General features: G+C 36.1%; 1 protein-coding gene across 1 annotated transcript; it reads right to left on the bottom strand.

Moving 5' to 3' along the window:
• Positions 1-653: 653 nt before the first annotated feature.
• Positions 654-22,812, bottom strand: LOC113234499 (serine protease snake-like). The gene is made up of 10 exons (XM_026469836.1): positions 22,685-22,812; positions 15,612-15,743; positions 14,156-14,243; positions 13,080-13,190; positions 9,847-9,911; positions 8,236-8,396; positions 5,937-6,131; positions 4,592-4,781; positions 2,081-2,244; positions 654-1,003 (listed from the first exon to the last, which is right to left on the bottom strand). The coding sequence occupies exons 2-10, from the start codon at positions 15,670-15,672 to the stop codon at positions 830-832; spliced, it is 1,209 nt and encodes a 402-aa protein (XP_026325621.1). The 5' UTR covers positions 15,673-15,743; positions 22,685-22,812; the 3' UTR covers positions 654-829.
• Positions 22,813-23,853: the final 1,041 nt, after the last annotated feature.

The following is a 23,853-nucleotide window of genomic DNA, read 5'->3' as shown; positions in this document are numbered from 1 at the left end:
TATTTCCACGTGTTTGTTGTAGATCTTCGTTTTGGTTTTTTAACGACTTTTGCCGTAGAACCATCTGTGAGAAAACTATGATATTTGAATTGTTTAAGAGTTTTCTTCACACTAATTTACTCAGTACTAAATAGACGATAGATCAGGTATCGTAAAACATCGACTGTACTTATTAGACTTTATTACTTGGTAATTAATTTCACGTGTAGATTACTATCAGGCGCACGATTTGTTCCTCCCGTCACTTGATATTATTAAAAAAAAAGCTATAAATATATAGTCCAAAAGGCTAATAACGTAAAGCAACAAACAACTCGATGACATTCCAAGTCTTTCCGAATTTTTCTAAATTGTGACAGATAATTAGTAGAAACATGGTTTGAACTGTTTCTAAAAATTATCATATACATAATTAGAAACAGTTAGGCACTTAGACGTCAACAATGTCAAAATTTGAAATAATTAATTGGAAGAAACAGAGGTTCAAAAGTCAACAATGTCAATAGTTTCATACATAATTGGTAGAAGCAGAAATTCAAAAGTCAATAATGTCAATATTTTGACAGATAGGCAATTGGTAGAAATAGAAGTTTAAAAGTCAACAATGCCAATAGTTTCATAGATAATTGGTAGAAGCAGAGGTTCAAAAGTCAACAATGTCAATAGTTTCATAGATAATTGGTAGAAGCAGCGATTCAAAGGTCAATAATGTCAATATTTTGACAGATAATTGGTAGAAACAGCTGGAAAGACAGAATCGGGCTGTATTTCGCTTTACGTGGAGTTCGCCTGCTGAATGACTCATTAAAAATTGTGACAAGGATATTTATTACTCCCCGGGCCACACTACACTTTCCACCCAGTCCAGAAAACTCGAGACTCTCGTATACACTGCCGGCTGTCCGGGCGCGGCGCACTCACGACCGAACGACACGATGCCGACCAAATAGAATATGCATTGGTTTTCAGTTGATGCCACTTGAAGCGGTGAACCGGAGTCGCCCTGCAAAAGTTTTACAAATTAATTCTCTGATATTGAATACCACGTGTTTTTAACACTGAAACACAAACATTTTGGTTGAAACTAATGTGGAAAATAAAATTTTATCTACTCTTGTACCTCAATCTGTTATCTAATTCGCTTTTTTTACTTCTGAATCAAAATTCTATTGTCATTGGTACACGCTACCGAAGTTCTGTACAAGAACTAGGTATAATAAGTTTTAAAACAAGAACGTGGTATTTTTGCTAATTAAAATAGCAGATAAGATTCTACTCAAACGCTTTACTGTATCCTGCTTGGTTAAATTGGTCTAAAGGTCTTGCAACGGGCCATAAGTCTTCATAAAAAAAATATTAGTTAAAATATAAGCGGTACTTGGCCACTTCCATTCTAACTCTTTGGTTTTTTGTTTTGTAGCGTTTGTTTGGCTTTCTCTTGAGTTTGTTGTCAGGGATTGCTAACAAAATATACCTATATTAAATTAGCTGTATTTAATTATTTTATTTACTTGTGGAAAAAGTATTGCACGCAATCTTTACATAATTAGGTCTCCCTTAATAGGAAATCCCTTAATATTAAACTATTATTGTTTATATTAGTGATAATCATATTATCCCTTCACATTTTTATGTATCAACATAAAAGAATATTACAATGTGAAGGAAACGGAAATAAAAAAAGAATAGGAAACATGATTAGGAGAGCTAAGTTTGGAAGGAATTAATATGTATGTAAGAAATATTATAATTTAAAAATATATACATAAATTTCACGAAATAAATACAAGGACTAAATTTTTAATATCATTAATAATAATAAATGAATGTAATAAATTATAATAGAGAATAGGATACATAAGTAGGCATGACACACGGGTAGGTAAAGGAACATGTAAAGATAGGACTTGTTGGAGGAAGAAGGTTTTTTTAGCTTGAGCGACACTAGCTGCCAATGTCAACACTGCCGAAATAACGCAGCCAGTGCTTATAGTCTAAGAGCCTTCGATATCATTGTAGATTTAATTGCTCGGGCAGAATACTGAACAGTTCGCAATATTATCAAGGTCTTTGAAAATACCTGGCAAGTGTCCTTCCCTCCTCTCAGCTCGCCAGCACACAGCTGCGAAGGCACAAATCCATTCCAGTTTCTGTTTTTGCTATTAGCAAGGAGCCTGTCACAGTAATCGTTATTCAGTAAGGATAGAGATACTTTTTGTAGGTCCTTTGACGTTTCTTTTGTTCCTGGAATATGACAGACAAAAAAATTAAACAAATACATTGATTACCTTTTTTTTCATTAAAATGCAAGTGCGCATTTCTTTCTTTATTTTTAGCGCACATACTCATGGCCCCGCACTAGGAAAACCCTGTCTCGCGGGTGCCACGGACATAGACAACCACAAATTACACCCAAACTCACGAGAGAAATAAATGTAGGCTATACAAATATTTCTCTCGGCCCGCGAATCGAACCCGGGACTCCTGCGTGGCAGTTCAGCATGGTAACCGTTCAGCCACGGAGGCAGTCATTTGACCTCCTTCTCACTTGATGGAAAGTGACGATGGAGCATGTACGCTAAGTAATGCCTATTCACTTCCGCCTTGAAAACCCAAGTTATACCGTCCAGGGAACAAGTCTACAGGCAAGAAATTCCAATCCATAGCCGTTCGCCATATAAATGTGGAAGCGAAACGCTTTGTGTGAATCCTTGGAATATCCACAACGTAGGGGTAGAACCCCAGCTGACGTCTGATCCCCTGATGATGGAAAGGGTAAGACGGCGTGATATATCCCGTAGAATACCGATAACTAATTCAGAGTCACCTATAAGCCTCATAGCATGCTTTTCTAATAAATCCAAGGTGGAAACCTGAGGCCAAGAAGCATGCGTACAACGTCCCCGACTTTAGTTATCCGTCGAATACGCTCATTCGGTATCCGAGTAATATTATTTTTTAACACCCTTGCTCGTAAAGCTGATGTAATTCCACCGGTTTTAAATATGTAAAGCGGGTCATAAAAAACGCGTGTTAACTATTTGCTTTGGTAACCCAAAGCAAATAGTTAAGTTATAGTCCATACAAATTCCATAACAGTATTATTTGCCATTTCAAATATGGAACTGATCGCCGCCGCACGACTCCAGCTAGTGAGCAGCGCGCTGTTGCTATTCAAATTTCGAACAAATCGCCGCGCGGCGCCAGTCAGTAGGCAGTTCTGTTAAAATGGCGGGAAAGCAACAGAGTGCATTCACAGATTGAGTTTATTTAAAAAAAAAAAACAGTTTATTTGGTACTTTAAAAACTTATTAAAAATGAACAAAATATAAAATGTTTTTTTTCTGTTTCCTCGCAAATGTGTTATAAAACGTCGTACGATATACGTGCGTATTGGTTATAACACGCTCGGCTCAATTAAGCCCTCGCCTTCGGCTCGGGCTCAAAACTAAAACTCCGCCTCGCATGTTATAACCATCTTTACGCACTAATATCGTAATGTACTATAACATTACTCTTTCCATTACCCTCTGTGCGATTCGTAAGTTCTCTGCGGACATCTTCGTCAGGGTCCATAATTCCATATCTATTACAAATTTCGATGTAAATAATCTTTTTTAGATGAATGAAGCCGTGGTAGCCTAATGGTTTGACCTACTGCCTCTCAAGCAGAAGGTCGTGGGTTCGAATCCGGTCTCGCACCTCGTGAGTTTCTCGAAATTTATGTGCGAAATTTTATTTGAAATTTATCATGAGGTTTTCGGTGAAGGAAAACATCGTGATGAAAAAGTTGCACGTTGAAGAAGGGTCACAAACCTCGGAAAACTTGTGAAGTCCCCAACCCGCATTGGGCCAGCGTGGCGGACTATGGCCTAAAACCTCGTCTGAAAGCAGACCCGTGCCCAGCGGTGGGACATATATGTAAATGGGTTGATGATGAGTCTTTTTTAGACGAAAGAGAGGTAACTCCATACAATACCCACCTTGCAATCCTATAGACTCTTTTAGATATAAATAATTACAATAATAACGCACACACTCAACAAAACCCCGCACTAGGGAAACGCTGTGTTGCGGGTGCTATGGACACACACATAGGCAACCACAAATTACACCCAAACTCACGAGAGAACTAAATGTAGGTCATACAAATATTTCTCCCGACCCGGGAATCGAACCTGGGACCTCTGCGTGGCAGTCCGCCATGGTAACCGTTCGGCCACGGAGGCAGTGATAATACCAAAAATGAAAATCGATTAAAGTGTATACGATAACGAGTTTTTGTACAGATTCATTTCAAGGTGATTTTAAAGTGAATCGATTCAATAGAAAGGCGAAATATATAAGCAAGTAGTTTATTACATTTTTGTAACAATATCATTACATTTGAACTCTATTTATAAAAACTCGATTTATAATTGTTTAGTTGTAAATAGTTTTTGTCCTCAATTTCGGACGTTAATGGGCTTTAACCCGATTAAATCCTGGCGTTAACAAAATCATAGTACAGGGAATTAACTAGTTTTTTGGTAATATGTGTGGTCTCGGCACATTATATCATTATGAAACGCATACGTGTAGTAATACTTACTGACATTAGTAACCCCCCACCCTGTAGCAATGGCCTTTTTATATTCCGAGACATCATGTTTGTTCCACAAACAGGCCGGCCTGATGTTTTCCTCGAAGTCCACATCTGTAGCGAGTTCCAGAAGAGCTATGTCGTTGTAGCGAATCGGTGATTTGTAATTGGGGTGGAGAATTATTTTTCTGATCGCGACCTAAAAGAAATTAACCGGTTTCTGTTTAGAGACACACTCGCGTCTTTCGAGGGTCAGCGTCTTGCCAACCCAACTTTAGGCACTATTCAGCAGTCGCTCAGAAATGGCGTCCTGCTGGCGTTTCGTTGCCGCCACGTGGATGTCATGGATGTAAGAAAAAAGACGGCGCTACCCTCGTGATTCAAATATTGAATCCTAAGCGTAACGAGGGTTTCAAGACCCGAGACGCAAAACAACTTTGCTGACGAGCGAAACACAAATTTTTACTATAGCGAGGAAAATGGTAGACGAAAGAAGATGAATAATAATAATAATACAGGAGATGTTGAATTTTGCGCATTAAAAGTACCAAATTCGTTTTAGCGGAATAACTCTAAAACTAAAGGGATTAAAAAAATCCGTAGGGACAGTTGTCGATCATGCATAAATATAATTAATTATCTAATTTTTGTCCTAATAACCTGTAGCATTTCGAGGATAAATCGAAAAAATGTGAAAATTAGAGGTAATTTCGTGATTTTTATCTGTCGAGGAAACTTTATTGTTTTGTGTTTCTGCTCAATGTCTATGCTTGAATATATCGTGTAGTTACTCGTACAATATTTTATTTTTAACTTTAAAGTGGATATACCCCTCTACAACCAAATCGAAGATTAGGAATTTTTCCTCTGCTCCCTCTTAATGTCATTTGGTACTCTGTTATAAATTCTAACACACCATATATATGGTGTATTAGGTACCATAGGTACTTCAAAAGAGTATGCATAATAATTGTAGCAATTGCGGCGTCATTAAAGACGTTTGCCACGTTTTGATGGAATGTGTTCGGACCTAGAGACTCAGGAGATAGTTGGGCAGTGTGGCCAGCACACGACAGACCGGATGCTGTAACAGTATATTGGCCGTTCTTTCGTCGAACGAAGCCAAAATACTGAAAAAAATCTATTTTTCTCAAACATGCTCGGAACCGTTTGCATTCAGGCCACCCGGCAAAGCCTCGTGGCCTAAACACGGTACTCGATTTTAAGAACCCTCATTAACTTAGATATATTAATTTAGGAGCATTACGGAGCACATTACCATCTACTTATACGGTAAAGCTCTTTAAATTTAGACAAAAATATCTTTATCTTCAGACATAATTCCAGAACTTACCTCTACAGGATTGGCTCCATCTCTAACAGCAGGATCAATATTTTGATCCCCCAATCTGACAATGACAGGCGCTGGATTCTGTTGCCTAGTATCTCTGGTGCAGTGTGCAGCTGTGAGAACGAACCGTGGACTTATAAGACTGCCGCCGCAACTGAAGGTATATCCACCTGAGGAGTCTGACCAGCCAATTGCTGCCTGCAAAATAATTCAAAACCAATATTTGATTTAATTATTAATACAAAGATCGAGCACTTACAAAAATTCCTTCAACCCGGCCGGATTCGAACCGACGTCTCCTAGCAAAACCGTGTCAGACGCTATGCCAACTTTTTTATGTGCTTGTTGTCGGATCCTTGTATTTGGTTTCCAACGACTTTTTAGCCTTAGCGACACGTACGAAAAAGCTATGAAAGTATTGTGTCATATTTGTTTAAAGTTGTCGAACTAGGAGCAGGAGGACATCGTGTCTGAGCTTAACATTGTCGGAGAAATCAAGTCCGCAAGACTCCGTTAGTTCGGATACCTCGAAAGGATGCCAGCTCATAGGGCGGTGAAAAGGGCCTACATGGGATGTCCTAGTTGTCGATGACCGTTTGGTCGGTCCAAATACTGATAGAGGAATGAATTAGAGAAAGACCTGGAAGTTTACCACGAAATACGATACTAAGTGATTGCGTACGCAATGAAGCTCATACGCACTACATATGTCAGTTTATCGAGTATATAACTTGAGATAGAGACGAAATAAGGGCCATCCTTCCATGGCAGCTCATTAAGCAAATGGGTCTTATATAGCTATTAGGTAAATATCAACTCAAGTTTGCACTGAAATCACAAATTAGAAGCTGAAATAGGATAGCGCCAACAAGTGACCTGTGTATACGTCTCCTTTTATTCCAAAAATATGATGTATTTATTGTAATAAAGATAATATCTCTAACAATGTGGGGTTGTTCCGTTCGGTGGTGTAGGAAAAATAGCATGACATCTAATTACAAAACAAACGGAATCACGTTTCATCGGTAATTAAAAATTCAATACGTAATTAAATAAGTCAAATTCGATACGAAAGCTGTGATTTGATGTTTCGGGGTAAGGACTTATGTCAAATCACGATCTTTTTGTGTTTCGTGGTAGCCTCCGGTCCGATACGAAGCTAAACGGTTGCTTCGTATTTCATGGACCTTCTGTTTGTATCCGAGACGTGTCTAATGTCAATCTCAAAAAAGTAACAAACCAAAATCGTTTTCCCAAAGATTTACCTTCGGATTTATTTAGTTTTCTTACTATTTGTCATTTTCTATTCAAATTACAAGATATAAATCGGTACCTCACACGTAAGTTGTTGTTTTTCACTTAAATGTATCCTTTTTATGTATATTATATGTTCCAAATTTAGAAGAAAAAAATCACATAAGTATTACTATAGTGTTTTGTTTACTTCAAAACATGAACCTATAATATACGAGTACATACAAAAAGGTTAAATTTAAAATAAAAACTCCAATTCTTTCCTATGATTAATCACAGTTGTCACAAGAACAGTGTAATAATTTACATTTTGATTATTTCTACCGATAAAAGTTTTAAAAAAATAAAAAAATATTTTCTATCGGTGTAATTCATCATAAAAAGTCATTGACTTACAATTATATGGACGTGTCGGGTCCGCGCTAAAAAGTGTCCGAACTTATAGGGCGTTAAAATCGTATACAGAGCGTCATTCACGCTTTAGTCTTCGTTTGTTCGACTGACAGCGAAGCAAGCAAAATTAGACAGTACTGCGATGACATTACAATATAAATTCAACGTTTTAGCTTTTTCATATTCCTTTACATGTCACTACGTTTAAATGGGTTGACTTGGGACATTTTTTTCGTGGTATTTGTATTAGACCCGTCGTTCACTTATTTGTAAGTCAATGTAAAAAGTGTAGAAAATCAAAATCAAAGTTATTAATATGTTGTTAGTTGTTCTTTATAATTTTTGTTTTTATGTTTTCTTAAAAATGTTTGAACTTTCTAATTACCGTATCCATGGCTAATTAGATCTAATTACCGTTTCCATAAATTATTTGTGTCTTAATAACTTCAAAACTACTTTGTCTATTCTAATGCCATTTAGATATATTGATAGTTAAGCTTAAAGTTTTCGTATTTCATTGTTATTGGGTAATAATAGGCTAGAAAAAATAATGGGTACGGTAATTAGGCTAAGAACACCAAATGTGAGAATGACCATAAAAATGTCAGATACGGCAGCGAGCGAGATGTTTGATGACGAGGTCAAAAGGTCGTACCATATGTGGGAATTCTCCCAATGAAGCTTTCTCTCCCCCAACAACAAGTTCCACTCCTATGTAATTACATTTGGGCGCTGATAAGGACATCGGGTCAGGATTAGGAACCAGAGCAAAGAAGTTCACTGTCTGGACCACAGAACGGCTGTATTCTTCGCATTCTGAAAGATAGAATGATAGAAAGTAGATGAATAGATGATATGGGCTGTTGTACAAGTAAATAATAAAGGGAAGTATTAAAATAATATGTATTATATGTATATATTTAACATAGAAAACATAAAAATTATAGTTATTAATACAAAGTCGAACACATAGAAAAAAATGCTTCGATCCGGCCAGATTCGAACCGACGTGTCGTAGCAAACCGTGCCAGATCCTATGCCATCTAAGACACGAATTTTTCTATGTCCTTGTTGTCGGATCTTTTTATTTGGCTTTTCAATTACTTTTTAGTCGTAGAGCCATCTATGAGAAATCATTGAAAGTATTTCGTGACCTAGTTAGGTGGTACCTTTACAGTTACCAAACCTGGCTAGAGATGTCGCTATTAACTGTAATTAAATTTTTATTGAATGGCATTAATAATGTATTAATAATTATAACAAACTAGTTGAGTAATTTCACAAAAATAATTGAATTTCATGATGGTGAAACATTCTCAAATTCAATAAAAAAATTAAAAAAATCATGCTATATTTAGGCAATGCGATGGATCCCAACACTTCCCAACCTAACTGCAAGTTTTTGACGGCTTTTTAATACCCAGTGGCCTGGTGGTAAGCGACACACCTGTCCATAACAGTTGCAGTGCCACTCAGAGCTATAAATCTAAGATGTCGATCTGAAAGTTATTCCAATTGCAGTACACATGTTATATTTAAGAATGGAATACATATACATATTTGAACCTTGATCCCCACACTAGGCCTCCACGCCTGTCTCGTGGGAAGCAAAGCAGGTAATTAACCGAATAACAAAGCGGCTTATAGCAACAAGAATTAAGTTAAAAAGATCGAACACTCAGAAAAAATCCTTGGATCCGGCCGGATTCGAACCGACGTCGTTTAGCATACCGTGCCAGACGCTGTACCAAGTAAGCCACGGAACGAACCAGCGGACCTCACGAATTTTGAAATTGTCGTGTTTTTGTATTTGGTTTTTAATATGAAATAAATAATTTAATAAAAAATAAATATAATTTAAGTTACTTACACAATCTAACAAAAGGTATATTACAGTTTATGCTGCATGTTTATGCGAGTAGGTATTTGTGTGTGTGTGTGTGTGTGTGTGTGTGTGTGTGTGTGTGTATGTGAACGAGACCGAATATAATTCTTAAATGTAAGATGTGTATGTTCTGTGTACTCAATTATTATTGAAATACAAAATTGTTGTATTCCAATTGAAATCCCTTATGTCTCAGGGTGACGGGCGCAATGGCAGTTCCCCTCAGATCTTTACGATTTAAAACTCTGAGTGGCACTACACCTGTTATGGACAGGCGTGTAGCTTACCATCAGGCGCACGACTTGTTCATCCCGTCACTTTATATTATATATATATATAAATAAAAAAAAATATTTTGTATAATATGATTTTCAAACTTACTTCTTTCACTGACTCGTTTTTGGTCGGTTTGTTGGTTTGGTGGCAAATTTCCCCATACGGGCGACCTGGAATCAACGTTCTAGATTAATAAAAAATGAATAAAATAAAATGCATTTATTTCGGACTACAACAAGATCCATAAAAATGTTAGTATTACAACAAAAACTTAAATGAATGTGTTAGTCATCATATCAGCCGGAAGACGTCCACTGCTGAACGTAGGCTTCCGCCAAAATTTGCCAGACTAGCCGGTTGGACGCGACGTGCATTCATCAGTTACCCGTCGCCCATACCAGGCCATCAGGTCAGGTTCTTGAATGGAGACCACGAAACGGAAGGCGTATGGTGAGACGGCCCCCTACTAGATGGACTATGTTAGTACGTAAACTTAAATGTAGGGAGGACCAGTGCCTTAGCAGTCCACTGTCCCATCCATGTGCCACAACTGTCAAGAGTTTGTTACAGCTGGCGCGCACCCTACCCATTGTCACGGCGCAGTGGCTAGCGTGGAAGCCGTCAATGCTAGCATCCGCGAACATCCCGGACGCACTACAGTGCCGCTGCAGCCGCAACAGAACCCTGAACGCTACTTTTGTGTGTATACCAGTAAGCTTTAATAAAGAAGTAAAGACAGATATTTAAAAAAAAGTCATAAATTCACAACCTAAAGATCAGCAAAAATTACAAAAATAAAATCTATTGATTTTATTGAATATCATGATTCTTTTGAAGTTACAAGTGACGGGACAAATAAATCACTCGCCTGGTGGTAAGTGACACGCCTGTCCATTGCAATTGCAATGCCTATCAGAGTTTTGAATCGTAAAGATCTGAGGGGCACTGCCCTGCGCCTGTCACCATGAGACATAAGTTGAAAAGTCCAATTTCATCAGCACCTTTATACCCTTCAAAACGAAATGCATGCACAAAACGTGAGCATTAGCTCTGTGTGACGTAGTGCGGTAACGCTTTTATTAGGGTGGCTAAATGGGGGATTATTGGATTTCTCCAACTTTCCGTTAACCGATTGCAATAAAACTTGGCAAATATATCGCACTGTTAATCCAATAGTGTATTAACTCAAAAAGTGTATTTTCTTATTTATAGACGAAAAACCAATTAACTACTCTACTACTAATAAATAATTGTGTTTATTAAATTATTTTAATTCGTTGAAGAACTAAAATAATTTCAATCACGCAAAACACATCCACAATTATAATTATTAATACAAAGATCGAACACTCAGAAAAAATTCCTTCGATCCGGTCGGATTCGAACCGACGTCTTCTTGCATACCGTGGCAGACGCTATACCAACTAAGCCACGGAACGAACCAACGGACCTCACGAATTCCTCTATGTGCTTGCGTCGTGTCTTTGTACTTGGTCTTTCAACAACTTTTTAGTCGTAGCGCCATCTATGAGAAATCTATTACAGATTTATCACCCAGTTAGTACCTTTACAGCTACCAGTCCTGGCGAGAGATGTCGCTATTCACTGTATTAATTTATAATAATAATAATAACGTACACACTCAACATAGCCCCGCACTAGGGAAACCCTGTGTCGCGGATGCCATGGACACACATAGACAACCACAAATTACACCCAAACTCACGAGAGAAATAAATGTAGGCCATACAAATATTTCTGCCGGCCCGGGAATCGAACCTGGGACCTCTGCGTGGCAGTCCGGCATGGTTACCGTTCGACCACGGAGGCAGTTTTAATAATAAATAAATTATAAATTTTTAATAATAATAAATTTTAGTAATTAAATTTTTATTGAATTGATATTCAATTATTTTTTGTGAACACTAGTTTGTTATAATTATTAATACAAAGATCGAACACTCAGAAAAAATTCCTTCGATCCGGTCGGATTCGAACCGACGTCTTCTTGCATACTTCTTGCTTGTACTTACACGCAAGAATAAAAATTGATGAGGTGTAAATTCAGAACGCATCCAAGGATAAAATTTTTCTTTTAATGAAAATAATTGATGATGTGTATGCCTGTGTCGTATGGTCACCTTTATACGAGGTTCACTCTAAACGTTTGGAAAGCGTACAGAACAGAGCTCTCAAAATAGTAAGTTATTGATCACACGTGAGTCGCAAATTGTCGCGCTACGTAGAGAGATTATCACATTTTAAGGTCATGTCCTTGAATTCTAGACGTAGGGTACAGGATCTTCTACATTTACATAAATTACTTCACGGCAGCTTTAAATCCTCAACGCTTCTGTCCCATATTAATTTTAACATCAAGTGCATTCCACGACGCCTTGCTAGACCATTCGTATTGAATGTTTATACTAATAATACTTCTTTTTACAACCCTTTGACGAGAATGTGTCGGGCCTACAATGACCTTATGGCTGACCCTGGCGATGATTTAGGGATGGATATATTTGATGGTAATGTTAAAAGACTTCGCAATCGAATCCACAACCACCACGGTTTCTCTCTTTCATGGTTATAGTCATAGTAATTCTATTTTATTTAAGGTTACAGTTTTATTTATGCCTAAGTAATTTATATTAATTTACAAACAATTTATAATTCAAAGAAAATTGTTTACTCATAATTGGTCATGCTGTATGTACATGTTTAGGTTTACATTCTATAGTAATGTTTAAGCTTTTGTTAAGGAGTGAATGTAAACTGTTTTGTACATCTAATAAATAAATAAATAAATAAATTTATATTTCAATGGTTTTTCTTTCATCCACCTCCACATCCTCGCTGTAGTGAGGTGAGAAAAGTTGTGTTTCGCTCGGCAGCAAAGTTGTTTAGCGTCTCGTGCCTTGAAACCCGCGCTACGCTTAGGAATCTATTTTTCAACCCACGAGCGAACTTGCTCAATACAAGCACTGGCGTCGAACAACAACTTTGCAGCCTTGCACAACAATTAACTGATAGAACTTCGCAAACTTCGCAAACTTCGCAAATATGATAAAGGTCTATCCACACATATCCGGGACGTGCCCGGGACGTGGTATTTTGTCTGAACTCGAACACATGTCCGTGTCTGGCACGCCCAGCACGCACGCCCCGTCCACGTCGCAGGCACGGCCCTGGCGTGTGTGGATAATACTGAAAATATTGTATGCCACACGGGCGGAATAGCAATTATAAACATTCGGGCCAATTTGAATATCCTTCTGTTCGTAATTACCTATAATGTTTTATAGTGTATTAAATTAAAATTTAAATTATATACTGACTCCGTTTGAGGAGCTCTAGGCGGTGTCTGGAAAATATTCCCTCCATCTCTACAGCAGACTAAAGCTCCGGTGAGTGTGTACGAGCAGAACGTTGGTCGAATGCCGTTTTGCCTGAAAACATACAAAAATAAAATAATTAAAAAAAAAATCGGTCGGATTATATATTTTGGCTTAAAGCCATATATATAGCTATTCTTCATTATTTTTAATTAGAGATCCGCACTAGCGTGTTTCAAGCGTCAGCTTCTTGCTAACGTACACAGCGTCGACATGACGACGGCGGGAGATTATATTGCAATTATGACAAATATATATATATATATATATATATATATATATATATAATTTATATATCGCACTGCTATTACACTAGTGTTATAACTCAAAATATGTGAAAAATAAGATTATACCGTTATTATTATTAATATGAGCCTATACTGTCCCACTGCTGAGCAAAGGGCTCCCTCCCCTCTCTCCACATCTCTCTGTTTAGCGCCATACCAAGATTATATAATTGTTGAACGTAAAATTTGATTCTCTACACGACAATAAAACCATCGTTAGAAAATTGTAAAAAACAACTAAAAGTTATGTACTTAATTCAAAATGAGACACGCTTTATGTGAGCCAGTTCTGGCCAAAATTGTCCTTATACAAAAATATGAAACTATTTTTTCTCTTTTATTTTTAAATGTGTATATTTCGCAAGTAGGAAATAACTTATACATAAATTTACACAGATTTTTCACGGGAAGCGAGTAATTCGTTTTTCGTCGATTCTGAGAAAATACACTTTTTGAGTTAATACACTATTGTATTGACAGTGCGAATTACGTATAATGTGGTGTGTGGAGATCTTTGCTGAAGCGCGCGTAGATTGCTTCCATGCAACACATTATAATTTATTTTTTATTCTTATTTTTAATTTAAATTTTATTTTTGAATGTAATTGTATGTATGATCCATGTTGGTCGAAATAAATGATTTATTATTATTTATAATTGCCAGATAATTATCGTGGTAATTGTAAAATTAAGTACAAATCTCGATAATTTTGGACCGTGTTTGCAACTTACTGAAAGTCTATTTGTGCAGACTCGCAAGATTCTGCGCGTACACATTTCCCCATGCTGTATGTGTACTCGAGGATACAACTGTCGCCTTCTGTAAAGTTTATAATAGACGGTTTTACGGAATGGAATTATATCTATCTACCAAGTTTTATTGAAATCGGTTACCGGAAAGTGCGCGAACCGGATTCATCCCCTAGTTTGCCACCCTTACAGGTGGAAATTTTCCTTAAATTTAAATGGGACCAATATCGTGGTACCCTCTTTCCAACATACACAAATAAAACAGTCGAATTGAGAATCTCCTCCTATCTTTGAAGTCGGTTAAAATAAGACCTTTAGAGGGAGAAACTAAATTTTGAAAGTTCCTGGGCATACTCTCTTAAAGTGTGTGCATTATACATATAGAGACATGTCGAACGTCGTCGTTTTCAGTAGAACATGTTTTTACGACGATGAGGTTTTAACGACTGATTTAAAATTAAAATTCAATTTTAGTTGTAATGTAACTTAAAGTTCAAAAATTTAATTTAAAAAAGGACGTTAATATTTTAACCTTCTAGCGGTCACGCGCGGTCTCAAAGACCGCAGCGACCTTATTCAAAAACTATAAAAGTATAAACAATAGACGGTTGCGCGATCTTGATATCCTCGAGGTGGTGAGGTTCTTCCCCTTAGTAACCCTGTGACATTCATCGCAAGCGTACACGTGTCTTTATTTGTGTTTGCGGTTTCAAATTCCGCGTGCGACCGGTCGTGTTCCAAAAAAAATTACATGATAATTTAATATGATAATTTTGATTAATCTCGATAATAATTTATTATATTGTGCCTATTAACGATTACCATAGAAAATTTCGTCGCTTTTTAGTTTTAACGTTGATTTTTGTCATATGACTAAAATTTTGTATTTTTGTAGACTGTTAAACTAATTAGTACAAATTAAAAATATAATAAGTTTTTTTTATTTACTCATTTATATGTACGGATAAACTTATTTTTATCATGTGCTTACACAACGTCGTCATGAAAATATTCATTTGGTCTTCTCAAAGTAAACGCGTAAAGTTACCGCACGCGACTGCTTATGTTCGGCGCAAGAGTGCGACCACCGGAAGGTTAAAATAGTCGTGAAAACTTAAAACATGCTCTCCTGAAAAGTTTTTCGAAATGTCGCTTTCGCCCTGGCTATAAAACACAGACGACACATATTGCTAAATAAATTTGATTAGGAAAACTAACTTGTTTACCATCAAATGTTGACTCTGTACCGTATAATACGCTGGTACAAAACATCACGCGAGGCTATTGTATACCAGTATAAACAGCTCTTTATAAACGTAATTTTGCTATGACCATTACCGGTCAACTTATACTGGAAATCCATTATAACCAAAACTGCAAACGTGTGTACTTAGGTACCTATACGACTTATACTTACGTAGAATAAAAAATGACTCACCATTCTTCTGAGCTGTGGCGATGTGTAGTGCGAGCAGGAAAATTGATATTTTAATCATCATGTTTTCGATACGTAGTCTTTCCGGTTTTATAATAGAGGTGGCGATTGTTCTGATTTCATAGTGAGCTTGTACTGGAAAGGAAACAAATATGTATTATATTTAGTAGCAGTAGAGACTCCTTATGAACGAGTTCGTCGCAAGCAGTAATGTGATCATTACTGCGTTCCGGTTTAGAAGGGTAAGGGTGTTGGTGAAATTACAGGCACTTGGGACTTGTCAACTTATGTCTCAGGGTGACGGGCGCTGTGGCAGTGTGTGGACACTGCCACAGCGCCCGTCATTGTCAGTCTGCAGTCAGTTGCAGTGTCATTCAGAGCTTTGGATGTTGTGGAACATCCAAAGCTCTGAATGACACTGCAACTGTAATGGATAGTATTAAAATTATTACACTAGTGTGATAATAAAGCCCATTGCTTGGGGCTTTACAGGAAACCGGGTACTACCCCCTTTCTTACATCGACTGTATATGTAACATCCCCTCAATGTTCAATTTGTTCTTCTAAGTGACTTTTACTTTAAAACCGATATGTATTAAGTCCATATCTCCAAAGTGTGATTTAAAAAATTTTACGACGAAAAATAACCGAACTTTTAAGAGAACCCCCACACTAGCGTCTTGCTAACGCACGCACAGCAACACGACACGTCCGCGTGGCGGCGATTGTCGCCACGCCAGCGCGGTGTAGGCCCGATGTTTGGCACTATTTAGAGGGTCTACTCCGACATCAACAGATTACTGTCAAATAAGTAATATTCGACTAAATGTAAAGAACGGGAGTAGACCCCCAGCAGTCGCTCACTGATGCTGCGTTGGCGTAGCGCCGCCACCGCTCGGATGTCGTGTCGAGACGCCGTGCGTACGTTGGCAAGACTCCGACTCTCGAAAGATGGTAGTGTGGGGGGTCTCTTAATAGAAAGATCGAACACTTAGAAAAAAATACCTAGCAAATTTCAAAAGTAAAAAAAAATTGAAAAGTTAAGAAAAATTCGCAAGTTCCGCTGGTTCGTTCCGTGGCATGGTTGGTGTAGCGTTTAACACAGTTTACTAGAAGACGTTGGTTGCATTCCAGTCCAACTGAATCGAAGGAATTATTTCTAATTGTCCGATTTTTGTGTTAATAATTGTAACAAACTAGTGGAATGTTATGATGGTGAAATATTCTGACATTCAATAAAACTTTTTTATATTTAAGGTAGAGAGTTATATACAAAAATAAAATTAATTTAGAAAAAAATTCGAAAATAAATATATTTAAATTGTTACTTTGTGACGAGACGTTGGAAAACGGCCGGGTAATACGAAAGAAGCCGGATAAACGGTAAAGACGATGTCGCTTATTCCAAGTAAAGATCAAAAGAGATATAATCGCACGATTAGTGTAATAAGGCTACATCTGCAAAATCACAACTTTTTAGGAGGTTTAAATTTTTTACGAACTAAATTTTTAGCTTAAGAATGAATTTTTTCCAAACGAAAACAAAGCCATTTGAAAAGTGTATAATATACGTGTTCCATTTAGTCCTATTGCAAAGCACCTATTGAATATATAGAATATAGCCATTTACTTATAAATAAATGGACGACGGGTCTAATACAAAAACCACGAAAAAAATATCCCAAGTCAACCTATTTAAGCGTAGTGACATGTAAAGGAATATGAAAAAGCTAAAACGTTGAATTTAAATTGTAATGTCATCGCAGTACTGTCTAATTTTGCTTGCTTCGCTGTCAGTCGAACAAACGAAGAATAAAGCGTGAATGACGCTCTGAATACGAATTTAACGCCCTATAAGTTCGGACACTTTTTAGCGCGGACCCGACGTCCATATAATTGTAAGTCAGTGAGTTGATATAAAAAATAATCGTTGGTATATGTAAAACACCCATTGAATACAGCGGTTAAATTTCGAGGTAAGTTTGTATTTTTTTTCTATCGTGAAAGTTTTTAGGAATCGTGTTTTCGCACCGTGCAGTAATAAAAAATCATCAATTTTACTGTATATTCTTTCCAAAGTGGTTGATTAAACACTTTCACTGTTTTGTGGAATCAATCAAAGCCATTTGAGGTTGTAGAAAGTTGCAAAATTTCACATACGCATAATTTATTTTTTGTAGCTCATATTATGTTTATGACTTTCATTACTGACCTTCATATCCTGTATCTTAGAATAATAACGCATAGAATGATAGTTTCATATCAAACGAACTGTCACAAGTGAGGCAAAAATCAAATTCATGTAGGCTAGTTTTAGTAGTAGGTTCATTTTCGGTTTTAGTGAATATTTATATACAAATACAAGTTGAAACGCGTTACTTCCTTGTGGAATGTGATGTTAGTATCTATTTATGTTTGTCTGAAGTATTTTTACACTCATTTACCGCACATTCCGTCATTTTTAGCTAAAATTCTTGAGCTGTTCGCGGTGCAAGTTGACCTTGAGCACTGAAAGCCCGCCCGCTCGTGTAGGCCCTTTGGGCGCGCTTCAATTTGCCTCACTTAGCGTGTGTGGACTAGGCTTCTATGCGTTATTATTCTAAGTTCTGTTAAAATTGTCTCCAATCCGGGTGTTTGTGGTACCGTCGTTGTTTCCAATTTCCATAACACAAGTGCCTTAGTTACTTTGGGATCAGAGAAACGTATTATGTGATATTGTCTAATACAATGCATTTAATTATTATTATCAAGTATTATATTTAATACATAATACAGATATGTTTAATAAATTATATTATTGCAAAAGAAAATTAATATAAATGATTATTATGTTATTACATGTTTTTCTCAACCTTCACCTTAGGTCTTTAGTAAATAGAATAGGGTTGGAATTAGTTTAATTTATTAAGATTTTTCTCATTTTCTGTGGCCTTACAGGGTCCATAATTAAATTATGGTATGCAATAAAATATTGAGCATTGAAAGTATTTGAATCTTTTCCGGACTCCGATTGTACAATCTTTAAACCTTTCTACTGAAAAGTTGCCACATTCCCATAGGTGACCTTTTTACACTAAACGTGCGAACTTACATTACTATTCTATAAGAAATTTTAATATCGCTCCATTAAAGGTAGCAGAACGTCTCACGGCTATGCCACACGGAGGGAAAGTACCTTATATACCTTAGAAAATTTAACCGAAAGAAGTATTTAATTTTGATTTTAAAAACAATTCGAACTGCATTCAAAGGCTTTTAAGTTTTTTTTCATAATATCAAGTGACGGGACGAACAAGTCGTGCGTCTGATGGTAAGCTGTACGCCTGTCCATAACAGTTGCAGTGTCACTCAGAGCTTTAAATCGCGAAGATCTGAGGGGCACTGCCACTGCGCCCGTCAGCCTGAGACATAAGTTTTATTATTTATAGTTATATTTATTAATAATAACGCGCATACTCAACATAGCCCCGCACTGGGGAAGCCCTGTATCGCGGGTGCCATGGACACACACATAGACTACGACAAATTACATTCTAGCACAGTAGAGAAATAAATGTAGGCCATACAAATATTTCTCCCGGCCCCGGAATCGAACCCAGGACCTCTGCGTGGCAGTCCGGCGTGGTAGCCGTTCGGCTACGATAACAATTCGCAATTAATATTAACCTTAGAGCTAAGTTCAAACTCATGGTACCACGATTTCGTTTAACCAAGGCAAACGACTCTTTTATGGGGAACTGTATACGTTTTTACAATAAGATTCCGGAGCATATATTAAGATTATCTTGTCCTAAGTTTAAAAAAGACATTAAAAATATTTTATTTGAAAAGTCATATTACAAAATTGAAGTTGTGTTAGATAAAGATGTATGGAAAGATGGCTGTAGGTTCCACACAAATTTGATTCAAAGTGTATTCTATAGCATTTAAGTTTATTTGAAAAGAGCAATTCCTAGAGTTTCTTGCTCGTTCTATTCGAGGAATTCAGCGTAGTTAACGAGCATTAGCTTAAATTTGACGTTATCAAGTGTAAATTTATTTTACCTATGAACTAAATGAGTCGACTTGAGTTTTTATTTGGTTGAATATTACTTATTTTACAGTAACTGTTTAGGATGAATGTCGATCGGAAAACGGAGAGTACGGGGCCTGGCTTAGAAACAACTAACGCCACGTTAAAGGGGAACCGGCTTAATTCTACAGGTGTGGTTAGACACGAACGTATCAAAACGATTCCAGGTCAACAGTCGGTACAACCTCAAATGGCTTTGGTTGATCCCGCATGACAGTGAAAGTGTTGAAAAAAAATAGTAAAATTGAGGATATGCACTGATAAGGTGTGAAAACACGATTTCTTCAAATTTTCACGATAGAACAAAAATACAAACTTACCTCGAAATTTTACAAGAAAACCGTTGTATTAAAAAAAGCGACATTATAAAGGGTTATGTATACTCTGATCGTGTGACGTGTGATCGGTTGGTAGCAGAAACCTACCTTATAACCTAAATAACCTTCAATTTGTACACTTTGATCACGATATCAGTTGCACCTGCCCAATCGCTGTACGATTTATTGCAACCGATCGCGCGATTCGATTAAACTGAAAAATATTTCAAATAGTTTCCCAACAGATCACAATATTTTTGAAACAGTTTCATTTTTTTAATAAATTATTCCAATGCAAAGAAATGAGAACTTATTGAGTAATAATGTGATTTGTTGGGACTCCACTTAAAATATTTGTTCAGTTGAATCGAATGGCGCGATTGGTTGCCACAAATCGTACGGCAATTAAGCAGGTGAAACTGATATCGTGATCAAAGTATACACATTGAAGGTCATACCAGTTTCCACTACCAACCGACCACGCAATCAGAGTATACATACCCCTATAAAGTATGTAGGTATTTAGTAATATCAGCGTTGTTATAAACTAAGAAAATCATAAATTCATAATCAATGAGACATTATTGAGTTAGGCCGACAATAATAAAGTAAAATTGTGACAATGACATTGTCAAATTATTGCAAAATAAACCGGTTAATGTCCTATTAGAGCTTAGCGAAATTTTTTTTTTTGTTTCGTTTTTTTTCTTTCAACTGTGACATTGGCAAAATCATCAGTTCTCATATTGATGGAGCCATAAAAATAAAAAGTGAAGTGAACTAAATGTCTGTAAATTTAAAAGAATGAATTTTAGCACTGAGTCTTATAATTCTACCAATTTTAAGTACGAATAAAAGAAAATAATAAGTAGTGCTATGTAAATAACAATCCAAAATCATTCCTAGCGCCTTTCACAATTTATGCTGTTAAATATAGATATAATATATGTATTCTGGGCTGCGTTTTACAGTGATTCGATGAAATCGGATAAAAATCTGTTCTTTCAGTGTTTTTAACCTATAATATTGTGCTCAGAAGTACAAGTTTTGTAAGTAAATAAATAATAAAATTTATTACGTCACGTATTTATAACAGCTTCAAAGCAAGTGCTTGTATGAGATTAGGGATGTTCGAGCTCGATTTTAATATCGATGACGACGAAAAATCGCAATTTTCTGAAATGAAATTAATTTAATTAGGCAAAACATTCAACTAAAATATCAGTGCCAATTTACTATTTGAAAGTAACTCCCTACGTTCTTGGATTTTCACTGCACCCCTCGGTTACACCCTGTATATATCAATAGTGTTGATCGAATTTTGGACCATATATCTAGGGTCGGCGGACTAAAGCACATAGTCAAAATTCAACATCATTCATCTACCGGCTAAAGCAAATAAATTAAATTCATTTGTTACTTCATAAATTCGTAACTTTATTCTAGAACCGCCTTTTTTTAAATTAATCATTCTCTTCACATCTTCCAACACTATAAACAACACAAAAAATATGTAATTATATATTAATAAATGAAGCACTTTTTTGACTTATGTACACACGCCAGTATATCAAGCTTACACATTGACGTATCGTGTTCTGTTGCACGGAAGGCGATTTTCGAACAAAAATGTGTGGTCTGATGTGCCGTTGTCCGTACTTTAGTCCGCCGACCCTAGATATTCTCTAGCTGTACGTCCTTCAATTTACTATGTTTTAACCTCATTGATCAACTATTGGAAATATATAGCAAACCTGAAAATATAGACACTCGTAGACATATGGAAATAGATAGACGCCTAGCCTGTCCTGTACAATTAAATAGCGTCAACACTTCATGACATGAAATAAATTATATATATAAGAACAGGCGCTTGTCGCATTTGATTTCCATCAAAGGAAAGACATTAATGAAGAGGCTTGTAGGGTGGAACCTTTGCCTCCTAAAAAAACTGGGTGAATATTTACTTTTTAAAAATTATTAGGCGGGCTTTTGAAATACAACTACGGTCCTTACAATACGAAGAAACAAATAGTGATGAAGAAAGTTAGAATTATATCCCTTATTTTAAACCAAATTACAAAACACTTTATCCTGAAAATTTCACTAATTACTAATTCAAAGTATTTGTTTAAAGCGACAATAATGTGACTTAAATGAAAGTGAAAACATGAATATGGACTCCCGCCGCTTTTAAAGACCATTTAGAAAACCCAAACAAGAGAACTATTACCTATTTAAGAGAAAGTGGAAACATAATGCATTAGAACCACAATTACAATGAAAAATATTTAATGAGAATCCCGATAATTAAACGAAGACATGGCTCAAAGGACTGGTATCCAAGTCAAAACTCTTAATAAATAAAAATTAATAGATCACCATTAGATCCTCTTTGGTCTCTGTAGAAGCTGTGCCGAAAATAAAGGCAGGTTTTTGTAGTTATAGTTTATAAACAAAGTTTTATATTAAGTTTCGAATTGTTCATTGTTTATTTAAAGGCTCTATAACCAATGCTCAATAAATACATATTAACTAAAAGCTGAGATTGTATTACATCAAGAGAATGCCAAGGAAAAACATCGTTCAACGCGTTCATTAATCAAGAATATTTTGACCAAAAAATATGTTTTTAAGTTATAATTAAATAAAATTCTTGTAACAGTGAAAAATAACATCTAACTTACACGAGTAGCATCCTTTATCGTCACAACACAAATAAACAACAAGGAAAACGAAACTAGAAAATATTTGAACAAAATTTGCAAGTTGAATAACTTGAAATGTAAAAATATGAATTTAAATTACCTATCTTTTTCCCAGTTCGAGAAATAAGAGGTACACAATTACTTGCATATAAAAAAAAACAAAATAAAAATCGCTTTATGTATGTTGTACGTGTAAACAGAATTAGAGACGTAGCTACACTGACCAAAGGAACAGGTATTTTAATGAGATGAATACAAATATACCTGTTTTGCAAAACAAGTGGTACTCAAAGTGTTCATGACGCTGAATACCGCCAATTAAGCTTCACTTCAACGCGTTTTTAGCAAGATCTGCAGGGCTAAAAAGGCCGCATTTGCAGAATCATAATATAATTAATTGACTATTATACTATAGTGAAACAAAAACTTTATACTAAAGGTTATTATACAACTCCTGCGTACTTGGATGACAAAAATCCGTGGTAGTAACCCGTTTAGCTCATGGAGGTAGTCTCGATCTCTGATGTCTCTGATGTACAATATTAAATGTTATTTACAAAGAGCAACACCTAGAGTTTCTTGCTCATTCTTCTCAGGGGAATCTGCCTTACGAATGAGCGGTAGAGTTTAACCATTGTGACTTCAAGTGTAATAATGCTTACCTATGAAATAAAGATTATTTTGAATTTGAATTTGAATTCATATTATGAATTTTGAAAAATTACAAAAAATACAAATCATCTATTTGACAGTGGTCTATGAAGACCTCCATAGAGCACTGTATAATAGATGAATTGGGTTTTTGTTTTGTTTTAAAATTCATAATGTGGATTGTCAGTTAATCATATTATGATTCTGCCAATATGGCGTTTCTAGACCCCTGATCAACTTGTAGCAGTGGAAAAAATGTTTCATCATATTATCTACAATGTTGTTGTTTCCAAAACACGATTTTACAATATTTTCTGGATAAAAAAAAAGTTACTTCTTATTCTACGCTTTCAATGCACGTAAAACCGTAATATACCAAGTATAATTTATAATATTTTGAAGAATAAAGTATTATCCAATAATTAAAGACCGTGATTGTTTAATTTTTTCCATTTTTAACCTTATTTTGGAAATAAACCTTTTTTTGAGACGCGCAC

The sequence above is a fragment of the Hyposmocoma kahamanoa genome, unplaced genomic scaffold, assembly GCF_003589595.1.
Source record: "Hyposmocoma kahamanoa isolate Upper Pololo Valley unplaced genomic scaffold, ASM358959v1 84, whole genome shotgun sequence".
NCBI lineage: Eukaryota > Metazoa > Arthropoda > Insecta > Lepidoptera > Cosmopterigidae > Hyposmocoma > Hyposmocoma kahamanoa.
Note: the sequence above shows the minus strand (reverse complement) of the source record. Positions and strands in the feature narration are given on the sequence as shown.